At 40.4% G+C, this 15316-nt stretch overlaps 1 protein-coding gene across 1 annotated transcript in view; it reads left to right on the top strand.

The window, feature by feature from the left end:
• Positions 1-15316, top strand: part of eps15 (epidermal growth factor receptor pathway substrate 15) — a 32566-nt gene that overhangs the window by 10835 nt on the left and 6415 nt on the right. The window contains exons 11-24 of the mRNA XM_041790848.1: positions 17-173; positions 3697-3779; positions 7913-7985; positions 10438-10599; positions 10715-10912; positions 11007-11429; positions 11635-11715; positions 11799-11934; positions 12085-12129; positions 12287-12678; positions 12982-13051; positions 13200-13270; positions 14588-14723; positions 14816-15021. Coding sequence (XP_041646782.1) covers positions 17-173; positions 3697-3779; positions 7913-7985; positions 10438-10599; positions 10715-10912; positions 11007-11429; positions 11635-11715; positions 11799-11934; positions 12085-12129; positions 12287-12678; positions 12982-13051; positions 13200-13270; positions 14588-14723; positions 14816-15021 — 2233 coding nt within the window. The remainder of the gene's footprint in view (positions 1-16; positions 174-3696; positions 3780-7912; positions 7986-10437; positions 10600-10714; positions 10913-11006; positions 11430-11634; positions 11716-11798; positions 11935-12084; positions 12130-12286; positions 12679-12981; positions 13052-13199; positions 13271-14587; positions 14724-14815; positions 15022-15316) is intronic.

The raw sequence follows: 15316 nt of genomic DNA, 5'->3' as shown, positions 1-15316 counted from the left end.
ACTTGTCTGTTCTCAGGGAGCTTTGTGACATTGGAGACATCGGCAAACTGACAAGGGAACAGTTTGCCCTGGCACTCTATCTGATCAATCAGAAGCTAACTAAAGGCCTGGACCCTCCACAGAGTCTCTCCCCAGAGATGATCCCTCCATCTGACCGGCTCAACATTAAACAGGTGAGTTCTTCAGAACGCCTATGTATTTTATACTTAAGTTGAAGACTGGATCAGAGCCAACCCATGCCTCCCTTATGATAACTGATGATGTTTGGTTCCTGGAACAGTGTACCAGCTTTAGGGTCAAACTGATAGAAGATGTAACCAGAAGGAGTAAAGATGAGGTTAGGATTGGCTGGTATTCATTCTTAAATACCCACATACCCTCCCCAAATTTTTCTGGAGTATAAAGTATTATTACAGATGTTATAAAAAAGCATATTATACAAGCACTTATACAGTGAGCACCTCTACACCACTTCGTCTGATCCTTTATCAGAATGCTTTGAGTCTGAAAAAAACATGTTTACAAGAGCACTGAAAGTGATTTATAGTTGAAGCATTGCTATACTTCAGTTAAATGTTACATCAGGACAGAAGATCAAACAAAGTTTCTCTCAGTGTTCTCTCCATCTAAGACCCTCTTCCCTCCATTCCTCTCAGAGTTAAAATAAGAAATAATAATCAACTTTTATCATTGGATATGGGAATGTGAAACAATGTTCATGTGCTTTCAAACGGATAAAGGTTGGAATAAAATATTAGGCTATTTATTTTGGCATTGTGCTTAAATTGTTATCTCTGTCCGGTCGAGGGTTTACTTTACAGGAAGCTTATAAAAAGTTACAGATGAATTCAGGACATTAAATAACCAACAAGCACGGTGTAACTTCAGCTACATTTCACATCAGATGGTTAAAGGTAAATTTAGATGTTTTTAAAAACCTTTGATGGTTCTAATTGTGCCTGGCGTTGCTGCTGCAGGACGTGTAGATAGTCATAAATGTTATAATTTCTCATCACTGATTTACAATTAGAAAAAGAATTTAAGTGTGTTTAAACTCACATCGTCTTGGATCCCATTACAGCCAGCGATACATGAGTAACTAGAATGGCCGTCTGAGGCAGCAGATCCATGCCCAAGCAGCGCCACTGAGGAACTTACGCTCCCATTGATTACTATGGTGTTCAAAATTTCGAAGTCCCAGAAAAAAACAAACAGGTGCGCGGATCATCACCAAAATCTAATCGATTCTTCCCTGTCACTATCACAATATTCCCTGAAAGTTTGGTGAAGATCCGACTTTCTGTTCTCGAGTTATCTTGTACTCATACAAACAAACAAACAAAGATATGGAACCCTTTACATAAACCCCTGCCGATTTCATTGACGTGGGTAAAAATGTGATTTTAGAGAAGACCGTGCCACGGTGCCAGCGCCGTGCCAAGCCATGGCATGTGAGTAAACGTGGCAGTACATTTGCACAATTCGTCTTTTATTTATTATAAACATGTGCACATTGCGTAGCAACGTTGTCATGAGGACAATTAACTCGGTGCTGTGGCTTTTTTAATACCCTGGGATACAATATTACCTTAATATCGCCCATTCTTTGATGAGGTACAGCCAAGCTGAACATGCGTATGAATAAGAGTTTATCATGAACACTACCTGGTTACACTCTGTAGTCACCCTTATGTGAGGATGGTTGTTTTATTTTCTTTTTCAGCATAAGTTATCGTGTTAATTTCATATGACTTTTGTCTGTCTCTCTGTTCTTTGATTTTATGCTATCCATATAATTTACATAATTTCTAAATTTTTGTAAAGGTATCATAAATTCAAATTTTCTTTGATATGATTTCTACTTGTATTGCTTCTTATTTCTCCAGTTTGTGCTCTTTGTATAATCTAAGCTTGCAGCTGTTTGCCTTTGTGTCCCTCCTCATGCATCACTTTTATGTATTCTGACATTTCATTCACTTCTCATGGGCAGCAGGATTAATACCAGTGTTTTCCCTGAAATCGTTGTTATCTGAATATTTCAGCTAAAGATGAACAAGGGCAAGATCTGATGTTGTATTTTGTTATTGACCATGGGCATCATTTCAGCTCTGTGGGCCTTAAACATGATTTTGTTTATTTATCTGGAAAAAAAGTTCAAGAAGATACATCACAAAAAAATCCTTATACCCAGAGCTTCTCTTCATTGCTGTTTTCTCCCTAGTGTCACTGTCATTATCCTGATGTCTCCTGCTCGTCTGTGACATTTTTAGGTCCTTTCCACCAAGCGGTCCGGCTCAGTTCAGTGTGGTACGGCACGCATTTTTTTGCGTTTCCATAGAGCAAAAGTTGGAAAGGGTCCCAAAAAAACGACCCGTACGGTCCCACTTTTTGGCACCCTTCCGTAGGGGTACCAATTTTCCCTATCTGTACCAAAAAGGTGGAGCTACACACACAACAATAGGGACTGCACTGACGTCACGTCAGCGCGCGACTCAGTTGCTCGCCTTCAAACACGAAGTCTGCACTGTGAGAAGTGGACGAAAACGGGAGAAAAATGGACCAATATCTGCCTAAATGGGAAATATTTGGACTCGACGGAGAGCCAAACTGTTTCCTGGTCTGTGGATATTGGTATCTGACCACAAATCAAGTTTCCTGATGTTTATCTGGACCTGATTTTAAGAACACAAAGCAGAGCCCAAAGGCTCACATCAGCCAGATCCATCCATGATGGATGAGAAACTAAATTAATGCTGAAGTTTTGTGAATACAAAGCCTTAGAACAGTTCATTCTCATCTGTAACTAGGTATTAATCTACTTCTTACGTTAGTTAACCTGTGAAAACATCGCTCTGTGGGTGTTGAATGGGCTCATAAAACTTCAGGCTGCAGCCTATTTTAAAATGAGATCAGCGCACCCTGTATTTCTGACTTAATCTAGCTCGATTTTAACACCAGCTGAACTTTTACTTTATTTTCAATGCGGCAAATTCTCACAGTACAGCTCTAAACTTTATATTTTGTCTTATAAACTGTTCTAGACTAGATATATTCACATATAAACGTAGTGTTACGAGTCAAACCATCTCTGTACACGTATTCCATCAGCTGAGAATCTGTACTGACAGCGGTTAACAACATTATTAAGATGTAGTTATTTTTTAAAAAGCAATTTCAGCTGAAATAAAGCTGTTTACTGCTTATTCCCAACTGATTTCTGTCACTCATCCTTTCTATAACTCTGTTGCTGGAACAGCAGACTCATGCTGCATGTGAGTTCACATGCATGCTTTTACAGCCCCGCCCCCCCCCCCCCAAGTGAGAGCACTGGAGTCTGTGGAAACGCAATTTTGGGGTTTAGCGTACCAAACCATACCAAACCAAACTGAATCAAACCGGACCCCCTGATGGAAACACAGCTTTTGTGTTTCCATCTGTTAAGTCACGTGTGTTTGTTGTAAAGCCATCAGTGTAGGTTTATTGATCATTGGTTTGTCCTGTGCTGTGATAGTTTTCTTCTTCAACTGAGTATTTTTTAGTGGCAAGGATTTTTCATCAGCATCTGATGTATTTCTCCCTTCTTTTGTTAACACATGAGTCTGTATATTTCTTCTGTGACTCAGAGGTGATTCTTATCTTAGAATAGATTATCATTTTATATTTATCATTTTGTCATTTACCACTTCTCATCTCCAGAACAACTTGGCTAACCTTGCCGCTGACTTCTCGGCCATCAAGGAGCTGGACTCACTCAGCAACGAGATTGTAGAACTACAAAGGTACATGTTTGTTCTTGTATATTTACAATTTTTACATTCTTACTGAAGCCACATCAGTGCAGAGGTAGCCTAAAGACGGCTTAAACTGGACAATCAGATGTAGCCAAAAAGACTAAAAATCATTAAATATCACGATGTCGAATTAAGTAAAGTAACATCGCTGTCTGAGTGACAGTCTTTCTGTGTCATACTGACCAGAAGGGTGCAGCGTTTTGGCTGGCTGAATGAATTTGTCACTGGTTCAGGTCTGCAGGATTATATCACTCTCACACTTATAGACTCTTTTCCAACACTCACACCCACAGCTTCCTCCCCAGAGATGGATTATTTATCAGTCCATGAAAAATGATAAATAATATTAGCATTTTGATTAGAAAGTGAGATCCAGCAGCTCCTGTTTGATTGCATGATGGAAGATGAAGCAATATGTACTGTACATACAAAAGTATTCAGACCCCTTTCACTTTTTTCAGTTTTCTTTTGTTGCAGCCTGATGCTACAGTTGATACAAAATCATTTTTATTCTTAATCTACACTCACTACCCCATCATGATCATGATCTGCTGCACTGAAGGTTCCCAAGAGCTCAGTGGCCTCCATTATTCTAATATTGAAGAAGTTCCAATTGTTTTGCCCTTTTGTCATTATGGGATACTGAGTAGATTAATGAGAAAATATGAATTCAGATGACTGCAGTAACAGTCTAACTTTGCAAAGTAGATGGATACGCCTGTTTCTGTGTTTCTCACTGGCGAATCAATCTTGCAAAGCTCCCATATGAACCGTTTGGGCCTGGTTAGAAAGTGACAGGACCAATCAGCGACGAGGGGCGCGGCGGAGTTGTGACATAAGCAAGCAGAAACAAGAGGCTGGTGCAATTATGGTGGAAGACATTAGCATGGATGCTGCTAAAGCACCAGTTTTATCAGAACTTGACGACATTTCTTCGTTAAAAGAAGAAAAAAGAACAGCAGTGATTTGTTTTCTTTTCAAAAACGACTAAAGTTGTTTACTGACATGTCTACAGTCGCCATGGTTCATGTTATTCATTGGTAGCTGAACATGCACCTCAGTCGCAGCTACGTCACGTGTTCTGTTGCTCTGATTGGCCCGTAAAGATGTGATAGAAGGTTTATCCAATCACACTCTGGGATTTTTTCAAATCCCCTGCCCTTTCCCAAATGCTTAGTATTGGAGGTTTTCCAGATGGATGTGTTTCACACATCCATCTGGAAAACCTCTAGCATGTCAGGTTAGCATCAGTCTGCAACATAAGAACACTGAAAAAGTTAAGGGGGTCTGAATACTTTGTAAATGCACTGTATATAAATCAGTCTGCTTGTATTTATTGTCAGTATCTAAGCAGTAGGGGTGTAAAGGTACATGTATTCGTACCATACCGATTTGGCTCAGGCCTCTCGGTTCGGTACAGATGTGTACCGAATGAATACATGCTCACATACAGACCAGAGTGCAACTCACTGTCACACTGTCCTGGCATCCACACAACCACAGCAAACGACAGCAGCAGCGTGAATATTCCCAGATAAAAATGTCCTGTTAGGAACACTTTGTTTCCCAGTAAAAAACAACAGTGGACAAAGACAACAACAGTAGCACTGACATTATTCAGCAGCTGTGTTGCTGACAGCACGTCATCCAGCGGACCAATCAAAGCATTTTAAAAAGCTCCACTCAAACAAGAACATCAGTGTAACGAGGAGGAACAACAAAGTCTCACCAGCCGGTTATGAATGACCTATTCTTTGAGATAGTTTGTATTATAACACTGGTGCTCTGGCTCTGTGAATCAAATTAAATCTACTTTCAACTATCAGCCTCGGAGCAGGGGGGAGGGCAGGCTCCTTCATGTCTGCAGCTGCATCATATAAGTAAAGTTATCCTCAGATTTCACATGGCTCTAAACTCGTTGTCCACCCAGACGGGCTGTGAAAAGTTCTCCCAAACTTTGTAGTAGGTCCCATTGGTTAAAAAGTAATCCAGTGCTAAAGTCCATGTTGAATTCAGCAGTCAAGAAACTCATTTGCATATTTAACAAGCTAATGCATGGTTGTGTGATGATGCGTTCAAGTTGGCTGGGGAATTTTAGCGTTTAAAGAATGGGTTTAAATATGTCAATATATCAAATAAAATAACCTAGTAATTCATACATGTATTTATTTATTTATATTTTCAATCATTGAAGAACTTTTGGAAGGAGGTTGCTGCATTATTAATAATTTAAATGTAATTTATTCAGCCTATTTATGGTAATACAATTTAGTTAAAATAAATAAATGAATACATTTTATTCATTCGCTTCAACTACCGTACCAAAAACATACCAAACCATGACTTCAAAAGCAAGGTACGTACTGAACTGAAATTTTTCTGTACTGTTACACCCCTACTAAGCAGTGTTTCTTTACTGTTCTATTTACCTTTAATGGGCTTATGAAGTTTTACAACATAGCCATTTTGAATGAATGTTTTTGTGACTTCAGACATTTGTTTTTTTTCCACATCCTCTTTTATATCATACTACTTTAGAGTAACAGATATCACAGTTTTTATCAGTCCCTCAGCTTTTGACAGTTCCTCAAGTTTTATGCATTTTTCAGTCACTTAAAAGTTAGAGGCTAAAACCTTTTTTCAGCCTATTCTTTGAGTGTTGTTTGTCATGATTTTACAAATTTAGTTTTGACATCTGTCGGAAAAACATCTCAACAGCGAAAGCTGAAAGTGAGAAGTGAGAAAAGGAAAATGACTCCTTCCTACCCTTTGTCTACAAACAAAATCGCACAACGACAGCTGTGCCGACAGCTGTTTATTATGGGGGGAGGTAAGAAAGATGAATAGAAAAGAAAACTCGGTGTGACAGAGATCAGAGCTTCAGACAGACAGGTATTAGAGAAGAGGAGCTTGAAAAGATGATTCATGTTTGTAGCTGCTTCAAATTGGGGCATCAACCCTCTGCTCATGATGGAGACCAGGAAGAGGAAGATAAAAGGTAAGTGTTGGAGTAGAGGACTGTTACTCAGGTGGTGTTAACTTGGAGTTGTGCTGGTGGTAGATGGGCAGTAATCAAGGGAATTGTGCAGTGAGAGAGGGAATATAGAAATAGCTGTTATTTATAGTATAGTCAATGCATGTTTTATGGTTGATGCTTGTTTTGTTCATCTAAAAGAAAATGGTCATCCAAAACCGTCATTTATTTATGAATCACAACAAATGTGTGTTTCTCATGACTGGCGCATATAGATGGTGTTATTTGTATTCGATTAATCCCCTTCCTGTCTGGAGGAACATACAGGTATAGTTAGTGATGTGATGAAAAAATGGAAAGGTTTAAGAGGGTTGATCTAACACACCAAAAAGAAATAATGGCACCAATGTCACTCAGCATATACATTTGTAAGAGGCTTATGAAGACGGTTTAATAACTGTAGAGGCTAAACAGACTTATATTCTTGTCTTATAAAATATTAACACCTTGGCTGTAAAGCAGAAAGTACATCACACTTTTGAAGTAAACATTTATGTGTTTTTCTGTGTGATTGTGGAAAAAGTACACCATTATTTACAGCCATTTGAGGACAAGTTTTGATGCATCCCTTTCCCTACCCGTTCCCTTTCTTCTCTGCCTGGGTGGATGAAAGAGTGAAGCAGAGAGGAGAACATTCAGGCGGCACAAATGATAGATCTTGTAGGTTGGCTTATCATCACTCGTCCCTCCTCCCTCGCGTTCTCCCTCCATCCTCAAGGCAGCCATCTGCTTCTCACTCCTTTTCTCCCACACATAAGACTGAGCCAGCACATGCTCACTTTCTCCATCACTCATCCTCATCGCAGTCAGAGCTGCAGCTCCACAGCCCTGAAGTCTTGCACACTCTGTTTTTTCCTTCCGTATCATTTCCCTCACACTCACCTGCTGTGGCTGCAGGCGCTCTCTCTGTACTGTGCAACTGGAGTTTGTGATTTTAGGGCATCATGGTGGCTCAGGGGGAAGAAGTGTTGGGGGTTCAGGAGCAAGGGAAAGAGAGCTGGCTGGGGCTGGGTGGGCTTGGTGTACGAGGTCTACCTTCTCTGTCCTCAGTTGTTAAGTACTCGTGTCTTTTGTGCTGGACCCCCAGGGAGAAGAGCACTGTGGAAGAGGAGATAAAGGAGAAAGAGGAGGCCATCAGACAGCGCAGCAGTGAAGTGCAGGTAAGGTCTCAATGTCTCTGCTTGTCTCTGTTTGTCTGCCTGTGAGATTTATGGATTGAAAAAATCAAGGGCATTGTCATAAAAAACCCACGTTTCATTTGTGATCATTGCTTTTTAAGACTACCTTTGAAGCACAACTAGTGTACGTGTATAATCGTTGTATATTCAGCTGCTTATCCTGTGTTCAAAATAAATATCCAGATCAGACAGGAGGTGCTGAAGCAGTTGTTCACTCTTGTTGAAATGGATATACGGGAGGAGGAGATCAATAATACATTTGGCTGGCGGCATCAGATACTCGTTCAGAAACATAGTTAATGTTTCTCAGAGAGGGAGAGGCTGGTGTCCTCATGTAGGCATGCCGGTCTGCTCTGAGCCTGAGAGATGAGCTCTATTTTGGGAGCTGATGGCTCAAAGGGTTAGTCTGCTTCGCATTTGGAAGTTCAGTTTGATGTCGGAGCTTGAGGGAGGGTCTCAGGGGAGTCTTGTGCTGATGTTGCTGAATTCCTCTACTGAACTACACTGTTGCCTTCAGTGATGTTGGGTATTTGTATTTTAATGTGCTTACTAAATATAACCCTGGAAACGCTTAATTGTGATTTTTGTTGTGAAGGGCGATACCTCCCCTGCTTAGACGCCACCGTTTCTTGCAGTAGCAGAATTTATTTGTGGTAGTTGCACAACATGGCAGGGAGCTCGGACATCCGACCCTTGTAAAATTACTATAAAACAACACAAGCAGTTTCCTAAGTATTCATATGCACTTGAACGCACTAATTTTAGAAGTCTTTTCAATCAAAGAAACATTTTTGCCAGGATTTTCACAATAACATATTTTTGAAACATGCACCAAACAGCGCAGAGACCGGAATCTATCCGGCAACCTGTGCATCGAGGACTCCAGCCTCTGTATTTGGGTGCCTCCTCTACCAACTAAGCCAAACTGGTGCCAACAAAAACATGTTTAACTAAGTTATGATACTGATAAAATTCAAATGATCTGATGCATTTTTTTCATACCACAGTAACATAAATTCAAGTCAAAGTCAACCCATATTGGGCCATTTCTAAGGATGTACAATTTTGGATTTTTGCCAAAATTCAATATTCTGATATTTCCAAACATATTTTAGCTGTTACCAATATCGATACCAATATATTCACAACTTTTTTACTGTAAAAACACAGTCTTTCCTATACTAGAATGACCTATTTTTTAAATTCAGTTCTCCAAATTAAACAGCAACTTTGTATGGTGGTTCCCTGAGACAATCCTGAAAAAGTGCTTGAATAACACAATTAAAACACATTATTCTCAAGTGCAAGCAATTAAGGTAGACTTAAGTTTTCCATCCTTAATAAGCACTTGAAAGTTAAAGGAATGGGGATGAAGAAAGAAACCAATTTAAGCTGAGGTAGGTCCATTGTTCTGCTTCAAACTCATTCATACATTGTACGGCCAATATATGGGCAGCAATATGGGAAGAAATGTACATATCTGCTGATACCTGTATTTAATTTTTTTTAGCTAATATCTCCAGATACTGAAAGTATGCCAGTAATATTGTGTATCCTTTGTAATTTAATGGTTTTAATTACCAGCAAACAGTTCAAAGAAAACTTTTGAACACTGTCTAACTTGCAAAAAGGGGATATTTATTTGTAATGTTTCCCTACCCTTTTGTTCTACTACAGTGTCTTCTTATTTTTATTGTAAATTTATTCTTTCTGGAACTTCAGTCCCCTTTTTTAACATTATTATTGATAGACTTGTTGAAAATTGCATTTTAGGTGTCAAGTAGTCCTTCATTTTTACCCTCTCAGTCAGGAAGCTGATGTTTGTTTTGTTCATTTATGGATTAAGATCTTTATGATGAGAAGTTGGTTGCAGGTGTGAGGCCACTTCCTAATCAAAATGTCCTGCCCTTTTAACAAACTGTTTGCCTAATGATGGTCTAGTACAGAAACGTTGCAAGTAAATACCTCTTTTTCTCAAGTTAGTGTGTGGTTGTTTTCTTTGAACTTTTTGATGGACATCTTGACCTCTGATGCTGCTGTCCTAAGAAAGAGATGTGCAATGCAACTCTTCCTTGTTTTAAATTACCAAAAGTTGCAGGCAAACTTCTGTTACCTGTCTAAATTGTACTGATATGTGCCAAGGTATTTGTGCAAATTAGACAGTTTTCTTTCTGAAGTAGCAAAAAATGATTAAGACAATTACGACAAAAATATATTCAAGTCATAAACATGAACTTAAGTCCTACTTCTTCCATCAGGTTCATCATATTTGTCTTTTTTCAGTGTCTGTCATGATTTAAAAACAGTGAGAAACTTGTCTTTTCCTCTGCCTTTATTACTCACATAGAATTAATCAGTGTAATTAGTTTCCTTTTCCTATGTTTACTGTAGAAAACATACAATCACATGTCTCCTCTTTGCCTTGATGTTTCAGGACTTGCAGGATGAGGTGGCAAGGGAAAGCGAGGAGTTACAGCGACTCCAGACTCAGCGTCAGAAGGTCCAGGAGGCCCTGGAGGAGCTGGACCAGCAGAAAAGCTCCCTGGAGGAACAGCTGTCTCATATCCGTCAGCAGACCAGCCAAGAGACCCAACTGGTAGGTTTACAGCACATATTACACATATTTCACTGCTGGAAAACACATATGAACACAAGTACACTCATCCTTCCGTGCCACTCTAGTGTGCTCATTATGGTTATATTCATTACAGATCTCATCGCTTCAGTCAGAGCATGAGGAGCAGGAGCAGAGGATATGTCAGTATGAGGAGGAGCTTGTCCAGGCACGAGAGGAGCTTCTCGCTCTGCAGGAGGAGAGCAGGAGGCTGCAGGAGAAGGTCCAGGCTGCTCAGGAGCAGCTCACACCTCTGAAAGAGTCTGTCCAAGACTCCTTCACACAAGTTGCACAGGTCACTCTCATTCTCATGAAGATCCCTTTCCCTGCAGAATATTGGTAATATTTCTGTTTTCATTCTATTTTTGCTTCTCTTTCTGTTCTCTCAGGTTCAACAGAAACTGAACGATCTTCAGGAAGAGGAGAGGTCAGTGACAGCTCAACTCAGCTGGAAGAGAGCGTTGGAGGACAGCTCTCCTGTCATGATGAACGGATCAGCTGGCCCCTCAGCAGAGCAGCACCAGGTGGACCCCTTCCAGCAGGACCTCTTCCAGGAAGACCAGCCTAAAGAGCTTAAGGAAGAAGATCCATCTAATGTCTGGAATCAGCAGACTGAACTTTCACAACAAAAAGATAAGGAGAAAGAAAAGGAACAAGATGAGGAAGAAGAGAAGGAGGAAGAGAGTCCAAAGATTCCAGAGGAAGACAAACACAAACATGATGCTCTGGATGATCTGTATACTAGTTTAGCCTCATCTGAGTTGTACAATAATGTGTCCTCCCTCACAAAGACCCAGGAGAACACAGTGAAGGTAATGAACACGAAGACGCCACAGTAAGGCTTGAGGACATTCATTGTTTTACTAGCATTTGGATTTTCTTCTTTTTATTTGATTGTGAAAACTTCATAATAATGCATGGCATTTTCAAAACAGGAATACAAAATGCAATGTAGTCAGAGAATAAATCCCTTTAAGTGATGGTAATCACAGGTTTGTTTTCCTCTTATATCTCTAGGAACAAAGTAGCCTGACACCTGATGTCTCCTCAGAGGTCACAGATGATGCAGGGGAGTCTCCTAAAGAGAGCTCACCGAAGGTAGATGATACCTGTGTTATAGAAACAATTAAAAACTGGAGGTTTGAGGGATTAACTTATCAAAAAGTGTTTCTGTTCTTCAGGTTTCATCACCAGAGCCAGAGAGAAAAGAGGAGCCTGCGGAGTCCACGGAAACCAACACCTCCTCGCTACCGCCTCAGACAAATGCTCCCTCCCTGCCTGAGATGGATTTCTTCCATTCTGACCCCTTTACTGACCGTGAGCCCCCACAAACATCCAAAGATTAATAAACTGATACAAACAAAATGTTCCAAATTGCCAACAGGAAAGAGTTGACTTACTGCTTAAGAGGAATGATGTAATTTTTGTGTTGAGTGGTCAGACTAATACTGTATCTTAACCCTACAGATGATCCATTCAAAGATGACCCATTTGGAAAAGCTGATGCAGCAGGTTAGTTCTCTTTGTTAAGCCCTGAAATGAAATTAACAAAAAAAGGAACAATCAATTTAATGTGAAATAAATCAAAAATGATTTTAAAATAATTTTAGTTTTCAAAATATTATATTTACCACTTTTGTTTACTAACTGCTGCTTTGTATGGTGTCAGATCCATTTGGAGGCGATCCATTCAAAGGGTCAGACCCCTTTGCTGCAGACTCTTTCTTTAAACAGACCTCAAGCGCCCCCTTTTCCTCAGACGACCCCTTTTCCGCCTCAACTGACCCGTTTGGTACCACTACTGGGATGTCAGAGCCAGATCTGTTTTCATCCAGGCCAAATGACACAGCACCAGCAACGACCTCAGATCCCTTCACCTCCAAACCGACAAATCCAGCTTCAGCTGCCAAGGATCCATTCAGTTCCTCGGGCAACAATATGTCTGATTCTAACTTGTTTGGGGGCAAAATGAACACTGTTGGTGAGACAGATCCATTTGGTTCTCAGGATGGAGGGACAGATCCGTTCAGCTGCTCTCAAGTAAACTCTGATCTGGCTGTGGTGAGTAGTCTGACTATGGTGTACTCTGGGTTTATGCTTTAGGTTTTTCTTAATATAGTTTGAATGATGTTCTAAACGTGCCTTGATATTTAGTTTTCCATATATTCTCTATTTAAGAATATTCTATATCCAAAAAGCTGGAAGGATACTTTTTGAAGCTAGCATTCACGTTTCATTAAGATTTAATGGGAAAACTTATAGTTCCAGTTAAACACATGCATTTTGAGAATATTTATGTCCACAGCAGAATGAATTATATAACACTCTCAGATCTGTTCTATGTTTTTAATGTGCTTTTTTTAGAAGGACACTGCTGCATCCAATGATCCATTCGCTCCAGGTGGTACAACAGTGAGTGCCAACTCAGATCCAGGTATGACTTGTTGTTTAGTGCCACCCTCTGGGAACAGCTAGAATTGCAGTGGTTAATCATTTTATCATTCATAATCTATTTTGTTGGAAAACTTTGTGTTTTCTGTTTTTTCTGATGAATTTATCTCATTGATGCTTCTGTGTTCCAGATCCATTTGCTGCTGTGTTTGGTAATGAGTCATTTGGAGGAGGCTTTGCAGACTTCAGTGCCTTGTCAAAGGTAATCAGGTGTTTGTGCACTGTGATTTACCTGCACAAAGTACTTTGTTTAGAGTTAGATATTCATTATATCAGGTTGCACAAAGCCACTGAGAGATAATATGTTTAGATGTTGGAATAACAAATAAATAGTTGCTGTATTTCTCTTACCCTTTATTAGGAGTGGCATCCCACTGCCCCATCCCCTGCCTCTCAAAATGAAATTATAGTATGCCTTAATTAATGGAACCCCTGTGTAATTTACTCATTTTCTTTTAACAGAGCATGAACATCTTGCTGACACATTTCCTTTATTGTTTGTCTCTGATGCAGCGCCAGGATGTGAATTTGGGCCCCAAGTAACAAAATGTGTTTATAGTGCAAACAGTAGGGGCAGATGTAGCCTTTCTGAATGGGTGCTCATGCAAGGCCCTGACTTATGCAAAGGTGGCATGTCGTTTTTTGCAAAAACACAAGTGATTATAATTTTGTAACCCTAATTCCCCTAATCATTCACATACATTATCAAAATGTTGTGATAGGCTATAATTTTTAACTGTTTAGATGACCTTTCAGAATAAGATAAGATATGCCTTTATTAGTCCTGAAAGGGGAAATTCCAAGTATCCAAATAAGCCCCCAGGTGCTGGTTTAGCTCGGTTGGTAGAGCAGGTGCCCATATACAGAGGCTGTTCTGGTCTCAGTGTATGTTTGGTGCATGTCTTCCCCCACTCTCTCCCTATAATTCATGATGCGCCACGCCATGCCAGGGTGTGTGTTAGCCCACCACAGAGTACCACACCCATAGCTCTGACTCCACCCACCCTATTGCTGAGCTTGCTCTCTCTCTCTCTCTCTCTCTCTCTCTCTCTCTCTCTCTCTCTCTCTCTCCATATATTCTAATCTGTAGGGCACAAGTATCTTGTTTTTTATTCAGAAGTATCTCTCCTAAGCTGTACTATCTAATACAGGCAAACAAGCCCAAAAAAATTCTAGCTGCCCACCAGGGGGGAGCAGACTACCACCTCTAACAGACAAACCTAGGGAAAGCACTGAGGTGAAACTTACTTCTAATATCAGAACATTCAGGAAGAGTGTGAGTGAGGTGTTGAGTACTTTGTGGTTTCTGGGAGGAAATAAGTGGAGCACTTCAGCTTAATTCTCCCCTGTGGAGGAAATGTTCGCTAAATTCCCTCTGCAGTGCATACGAATGACAGTGATGATGATGTAAAATACAGAACCACAAATATTTATGCTGCAGTGTTATCAGGGTTTCCTTTTTGTTTCATTTTTCTAAATACTGCATGTGGTTGATTTGGACTTTAACTCTCTGTTTCAGTCCAATGGTTCTGACCAGTTTGGTATCAACAATAAGAATCTGTTCCAAGAAGAAACTCAGTCCACCAGCCCTGATGTCCCCCCAGCCCTTCCCCCTAAAACGGGTACGCCAACTAGACCACCTCCTCCACCTCCAGGTCAGCACCTGCGTTTGTAAATCTCACTAATAACTGTTGATTTCAGTCCTCTAAAGTCAGTAAAAAATCTGTCCTCTCCTCTTCTGTATCAGGTAAGAGATCATCCATCTCCAGAACTGAGTCCTCTGACTCCTTCCAGCGACGAGGGCACTTTCTCCCGCAGGCTTCAGGCGACTTCTCCTCCTCATCCTCCTCCTCCTCCCTTCCTGCCAAGGATCCTTTAGCCGACCCCTTCGCCCCCTCCTCCCCTCCTCGTCAGAACCTACGGGAAGCTGACCGATTTGCCAGCTTTGACAAAGTGAGCACCTCCCTCTCGCCCTCTCCCTCACCTTCAACTGACTCTCAATAGTTACATCCTCTTTCCTTTTTTCCAGCTAACAAATCACGTTTACGAGATTTATTAAGTTTAACCTACCAGGCAAATCAAGCCAGCTTTGTTATCACTCCATCCACTGCCACTATTAAGTCTAAGAGAAGAACTAATCAGCTTATTTAAAGTGACATACAACAGCACTGGTTATTGATGCTACAACTGTTAATCAAATAACATCTTTCCTGAGCTGAGCTGACAATAACATATTCAATTTTCAAAA

Source organism: Cheilinus undulatus, linkage group 7 (assembly GCF_018320785.1).
Source record: "Cheilinus undulatus linkage group 7, ASM1832078v1, whole genome shotgun sequence".
NCBI classification, from domain to species: domain Eukaryota; kingdom Metazoa; phylum Chordata; class Actinopteri; order Labriformes; family Labridae; genus Cheilinus; species Cheilinus undulatus.
This window is presented reverse-complemented; position numbering and strand designations above follow the sequence as displayed.